This window comes from Octopus bimaculoides, chromosome 1, assembly GCF_001194135.2.
Source record: "Octopus bimaculoides isolate UCB-OBI-ISO-001 chromosome 1, ASM119413v2, whole genome shotgun sequence".
NCBI lineage: Eukaryota > Metazoa > Mollusca > Cephalopoda > Octopoda > Octopodidae > Octopus > Octopus bimaculoides.
Genome location: NC_068981.1, coordinates 33,662,776 through 33,670,046, shown reverse-complemented (window position 1 = coordinate 33,670,046; position 7,271 = coordinate 33,662,776). Strand labels below are relative to the sequence as shown.

Genomic DNA, 7,271 nt, shown 5'->3' with positions numbered 1-7,271 from the left:
GATGGCTGCACCAGGCTCCAATCTGATTTGGCAGAGTTTCTGCAGCTGGATGCCCTTCCTAACACCAACCACTCCAAGAGTGTAGTGGGTGCTTTTACGTGCCACTGGCACAAGGGCCAGTCAGGCAGTATTGGCGACGGCCACACTCGACATGGTGTATTTTACGTGCCACCTGCACAGGAGCCAGTCTATCGGCACTGGCAACGATCTCACTCAAATGTCTTTACATGTGCCACTGGCACGAGTCAGATCTGGTTTTTCACACCTACCTTGCAATGTCATTCTAAAAATAAACAATTGCATTATCACAATCTTGAAGCTTTGAGATAATGCATGGTTAATTCTAAACAGTATGAAAAAAATAAGCCCTACATCTGAAAGGGTAATCTGTAAACTAAAGCGTTAAAATATAAGTGCTAGCCATGAACTTTTGCACTGGAAAGATCTGAAGACAGACATAGTTAAATGCATGCACATAGCTGCCAATCTAAGCAGATGCAAAAAGGAAACATCAAAGCAGTGTGATACAAAACTATGTAAATGTTTTATTGTGTATAACACAATGAAATTGTTAACTATGACTACATTATGTTAAAATGCTAGCATATTTACCATGGGTACACTTTCACAACAAACATTGCGTATGTCCAGAGAATAAGGCCTATGTTCTTTTTGTTCTCAAATTATTGGGCTGTTATTAAGAGATAAACAAAAAGTGAATGTAACAATTTTTCTGTGTGTTTTTTCAATGGTTAAAACAACTCTTCATAATGTAATTGTTTCAGTTTCGCCACACATGCTCTCAGATCAAGTCACTTGTCAAACAAGTACAGCTCCTAAACAAGTTATTATTGTTGTTCGATAATTTCCAACAGTTCTGCTTCTGTAGATCTATTTGCATGGAGTTAATCAACTGAAACATTTCAAACCATGAAACAACCAGCATGTCTAACAACTCCCTAGCTTATTGTCCTACTTCTGCCACGATACTTCATACAGTCATGCAATGACTAGGAGCAGTTTGGCGCTCAATGTAACCCAAAGATTTTAGTAGCTGTTTTAAGGACAAGTAAGATAAACTAGGTTTATGTTCATCGACCTAGTTTTCGTAAAATTTATCAAGACTGGTTGGCAACTCCGCATAAGATCTTGGACTAGTGGAGCAATTGATATAGTAACTAGTATCAGACTGAATACTTTACAGTATTCAGTTTCATCTTTCTATGTTGTGAGTTCAAATCCCACTTGGACCACTTTGCCTTTCCTCAATGGAGATGAAAAGTGAAGGTGGTGGTAAAATAATAGAAGTTTTGGAGTTAATTAAATCAACTAAACTCTTCCCTTAAATGCTTGAGATCTGATTGCCAAAAGATTCTAGACAAACTATTTAATATATCCTTTCGTTTTTAACATGGCAGAATATGGTTTTAGGGAGATTTATAGCAGACTGGGCAACGATGTAAAGGCTTTCTTTCCCCACTAAATGCATGTGATCTTGTTGCCAATATGTGAAAACATTCCAGACAGTTTTAGTTGCCAGCAAATATAAACTCACTCAAAAAGCATTTACCCACTACCCCCTGCACACACATGCTTGTGTAGAGATATGTTTTTACACTTCCGTGCATCTTAACTGTATTGCTGCTACTGTTGTTTAATCCCTGATCAAGCATGATTATCATCATCATCATCATTTGCCACAACTGCAATTTTGCTCAGCTTGATGAGTCTTCTTATCAAGCACGACATAATGCCAAAGGTCTTGGTCTTTGCCTCCGTGAGGCCCAACGCTCAAAAGGAACTCAACTATCTTGTCTCCGTGAGTCCTATTCAAAAGGAACTCAGCCACCTTGCCTCCGTGAGGCCCAAATAGACTATAATCAAAGACATTCCAACCAGGATTCTCCTGTCTTTTTGCTTCTCAGGTATAGTGTGTCCCAGGCTATTTAACGTATTCCTTTATTTTCAACATTGTACAGGGTGTCCACAAGGTCTGGGTACATAGAGTAAATAAAATCATAACATAAACAATTAAATATAAGAAATAATAATTTCTTAAAGTATGTGTTAATCCACATGTATCCAGACTTTGTGGACACCCTGTAGAATGTAGTTTTAGTGAAATTTGGTTACTTTTTCTAACAGACTGAATGACATACCCCTTGACTTTCTTATCTGATAGTTTTGTATTTTCTGGTTATACCCGACATGTATTATTAATGTTTATTTTGATTTACCTTTACAAAAGTATGTATATTCATCTTCCTCAATTTCATAGCAAACTCTTCCTCCACAATGCATTGTGGCTATACACTACATGTCCATGCATGCATACATTAGCTAACACTATTACTGTATAGTTACTTTCTCAATTCCCTTACACTTTGTCTTTCTTCCAAGTCAATATTGCACATCCAATAAATAATACAAAACTAATTTTTCAATTGATGCAGACACTCTGCTCTCATTGTTCATATTTCAGTACCATATAGCTTCATACTTCTTACACATGCTTCATTAAGTCTTGTTTTCATATGGAAAGAAAATTATATTTGTCCTTACTATATTCTTTATTGATTACCAGCTATTTATATCAAATCAATAGTACAATATAAATTCATATTTTACACAACAATCCTATGGTTTTCAACAAAATAAAATGTTAGGTGAAATTAAGGTGAGTTTATTGCCTGAGAAAGTGGTTCTGTTAAGATTTATCTATTGTTAGGCACCGGTATGGTTTTGGCTTCAGTTACCTGTGTGGCACCTTGGGCAAGTGTCTTCTACTATAACCCTAGGCTGACTAATACCTTGTGAATGAATTTGGTAGACTGAAATTGAACACAGCCCATCATCTGCATGCACATGTGTGTGCGTGTGTATGTGCATCTTTATGTTTGCCACCTCACCCTCACTTGACAATCAATGTTGGTTTATGCCCCTGTAACTTAGTGGTTCAACAAAAAGATAATCAATAGAACAATAAGCTTAAAACATGTACTGTGGTCAATTTATTTGACTAAACCCAGCATGGTCACACTCGAATGAAATACATAAAAGAATAAAACATGTCTGATTGCGTGTATGTGTGCATGTATGTATGCATACCTGCACAAATTTGTATGTTTGTTGATATTCCATGCTTGTCACTGGTTAAGCAAAACAGCAGTGATGCTGACATTCCTTGTATAATGACCAGTTGCTCCGCATTTTTGAAAACCAGAATGAAGAAATGAAAATCTCTTGAAAAATCGTGTAAGGTTTGGCAACAGGAAGAGCATCCAGCTATAAAACTCCTGCCTGAAATAACTCCCCCATCCAAACCCAAGTTATCAAAAAAAAAAAGAAAAGATATTAAAGAAACAAATGAATCTTTTTCTTACTAGGATTCTGAGTTGTCCTTCAATCTCAGTCTATTTTTAATGGCTGAATACCGAAATATCTAAGAATTGTTTAAAAATTAACAATTTATTTATCCTACTGATATTATGAAGATATGTGAAAACCATAGTAGTGTTACGCTCTGATTATTTCAATACTCAGATTCATTAGCGGAACCAGTTCATCACCCACTACTTTCAGTTTTTCTTGCAGTATCTCTCCACTGTAGTATTGTTGGTGCTTTATTTAAATATTATTTACTTTTTGGTACACTGTTCTTTGTTGCCATTGTTGTTGGAATGTTATGGTTTGCTGCCTCCAACTATGGTGTGTTTATCATGACTCTAACACCAAAAGAACTTTTCCTTTTAATCGGGGCTTCCTTCAGCCAATATCCTTGTTTCCACCCTCAGTGAACGGAATGCATTCTTTTGTCTTTTACTTGTTTCCGTCATTAGACTGCAGTCATACTGGGGCACTATCTCAAAGGGTTTAGTTCAACAAATCAACTCCTCCATTTTTTTTTTTTTTAAGCCTGGTACTTATTCTGTCAGTCTCTTTTGCTGACAAACCAACACTGGTCATCAAGTGGTAGCGGGAGACAAATGTAATACAAACACACACACACACACATGACAGGCTTCTTCACAGTTTCTATCTATCAAATTCACTCACAAGGCATTGGTTGGCCTAGGGTTATAGTAGAAGATTATTTGCCCAAGGTGCCATGCTTTGGGAGTGAATGTGAAACCACCTGGTTGCAAAGCAGCCAATAATTTGGAAAACCTGTCTTTCGAGACTTTAAGCAAAGCTTGCCAGGAACATCCATTCTTTTAATATTTTAATTGATGCCAGTCATTGGGCGGCAGTCATGCTGGGACCAATAGTTTCAGTTGATTATCTCCCCTTATCCATAAAATTTACTTCTTTGTTACACCACTTTAAACTTTTTGCTTTCTTTTGACTAATATTTATATTTTGCTCTTTTACTTTTTGCCTGATGTGTTCAAAATATATAATTTCACTTGTAATTGAATTGTATTTCATATATTTCACATTTTCTCCAATTTAAATTAGTCTGATTTGTGACCAACAAATTTTTCTTGTTATTTTAGAATGTTATTTATATTTGTTTCTATTTTTCAGGCTTTATAGAAACTACAATTGGATAGATGACTCATGGAAAATTGTAGTCAGTTGCTTAACATGTATAGTAACAGTGTTAGTATGTATTAGTCGGTAAGTATATTTGTAATTTTAAAACTCTACATATTTTTGTTTCTCAAATAAAAATATTAAATTTCATAATTTTTCCAACTTCAAATTTTTATATTATTAAATGAATTTTAAAAAATTACAATTAACCACAACCTAGTTAGCTACTAGAAAAAATTTTTATTTTCTGCAACTCCACTGCACGGCATCTTGGGCAAGTTTATTCTATAACTCCAGACTGACAAAAGCCTTATTAGTGGATTTGGTAGACAGAAAATGGAGGAAACCCATTGTGTGTGTGGGTGCAAGCATGCATATATGTGTATTGCTCTAGCGACCAGTCAGTTGGATATCCTTACCATTTACCACTGATCATAATGTGTATCCATGCTTCTCTTGAGTGCACCCTTCTCTTCCATTTGGGCCCAAAGTTTTTGAATATGTTATCTTCCTATCATTTTGAAAAGCTTTCAGTTGGTCTCTTCCAATTTCTTGGATACCACTTCACAACTGCATCTGTCCACCTGTTGTCTGTGAACCTTGTAACATGTCTGGCTCAGAGGAACTTGGGCTTTCAGTATTCCATGACCACATCATTCACTCAACTCCATTCTTGAATCACCTCATTTTAGATACGCTCCAGCGACAATATTCTTAACATGAATTTTTCCATGGCCCTCTGTATTGTAGATAGTTATGAGTTCTTTCTCCATGGTAGCCCTTGTACGTAGGACAGTGCATTTGAAGTGATTTGCACACAGTCTCGTCCAGCTGTACTTTGGGCACATTTCTAATCAAGGCAAATGCTTTCCATCTTCTTCTTACTCTGTGCAAATTTCTGCATTCTTATCTCAGCATATATTTACTGTCTGTTCAAAGTAGATGTACACTTTCACCTTCTCAATTTCATCACTTCCCACTATGGGTCAGTCTTGTGCTGCATTTCTGGACTGCATGTATTTTGCGTTCATTCAGTTTATTTTGAAGCCTACTGCTAAACTCAGAGAATGTGTGTGTGTGTGTGTGTTTGCTTCCAGTTGTGCTTCTCTGAAAGTTGCAAGCTACAAGCAGTGATGTTGCCGTTTCTCCTTTCAAGAAATTGTCTGCTGGTTTTGCACCTTCAAAGATGTATAAAATAAAAGATCCCTTACTTGAAAAACAGGTAATGGTAACTGTAAAGCAATGTCTTAATTACGTGTTTGTCTAATCTATGCTAGCATAGGAAAAAAAAATAACATGCAAAAATGAATAAACAAACAAAGTAAAGGTTTTTTTACCCCACTAAGTCCAATTTCAGGACAGTTCTGGAGCAAAGGGAATTTAACATCAGTAATTTTGTGATTTTAACTTGGCCTGATTATTGTTTTATTTCTGTGTAAAATGATTTATTCATTTAACAACTTCACTTCTTCCTTACATCCAAGTCTATCAAACATCTATATTCTTCATATTTTGAGAACAATTGAGTTAAGTGAAGATTGATAAGGTGAAAATAATAATAATGGTACTCTTGTTGTCATTAACTCAAAGAGAAAGGAACATGGAAATGCAACTATAAATGATTAGGGGGGATTTTTGAAAAACAAAGGAGAATTCACGGCGGTGTTCAGTGAACAAATTAAACACACTACCCGGCAGTGGCTGAAATGCGTTTATGTATAAATTTTCTTTTTATATGTTTGCTTCCTTTTACACAATATTAAAACAACGGCTAAACATTTTCTGAAGCAGCATCCCCACTAATTTTATCTACAAGCCACCACCGATTCTCACCATCAGAAATGCAATGAATCAACAATTACTCCTTTAAAAACATGTGACCATGACTCTGTTGTTCATGGATTGGGATGTAAAATAAAATAATTGCACCTTTATCTAAGTGCTGAAATTTATATTCAAATCTTAGATTAAAATTTTTATATAGGATTTCAACATCAAAAGATGTTCTTTTATTAAGTTTAGTTATTTCAGCAAACCTCTTGTAAATATTGTTTTGAAAATAAAAACAATAACAGAACATTTTCTTTTTTGAAATATAGTCACAAAAAGGATAAATATTTGCAACAATAAAAATATGGACAGAGTGGAAGAATGTGCGTGTTAAAAATGAAGTGAGCAAATAAACTGAGATTTAACTGTTGTCTATCTTTATAATCATTTAACTTTTTAATGCCGTGTACTTGCATGTTAACTAGAGTAGTATAGTAGTCTTTGTTTTTGATTCTTTCTTTCTCTTTTCTTTGTCTTTATTCTTTATCTTGCTGGCATCATTACTAAACCTATAACATCATTAATGAGCATTGAAATACATTGGTAAATTACATTTAGTTAATCTACAAGCATAGATATTGCAAGTATTTTTTATCTCAATCCAAATCATCTCACCTGCTGCACCACCATACATTTCTCACTCTTCTCATGCCCTATGGTTGCCTCTCTCTCTCTCTCTGATTCTTCCCTTGTCTACTGTATCATCATTACTGTTCTGCTATTCTCCCCCATTGCACCATTGGTCACTCCCTCCATTCATTATATCCACCCCTCAACCCTATCCAATCTCTACAGTTGTCACCTGCTCTTCCCTACCTCCCCTTTATTCTTCATTATATTCACTGTTTCACCCATTCCCCATCTCTCGCTCTCTTATCCTCTTGCAGCATTTACCCACCCACCCA

General features: G+C 35.5%; 1 protein-coding gene across 1 annotated transcript in view; it reads left to right on the top strand.

The window, feature by feature from the left end:
• The window catches only part of LOC106878687 (dolichyldiphosphatase 1), a 79,773-nt gene that overhangs the window by 65,525 nt on the left and 6,977 nt on the right, over nucleotides 1–7,271 (top strand). The window contains exon 5 of the mRNA XM_052966116.1: nucleotides 4,528–4,620. Within this exon, the coding sequence (XP_052822076.1) occupies nucleotides 4,528–4,620 (93 nt within the window). The remainder of the gene's footprint in view (nucleotides 1–4,527; nucleotides 4,621–7,271) is intronic.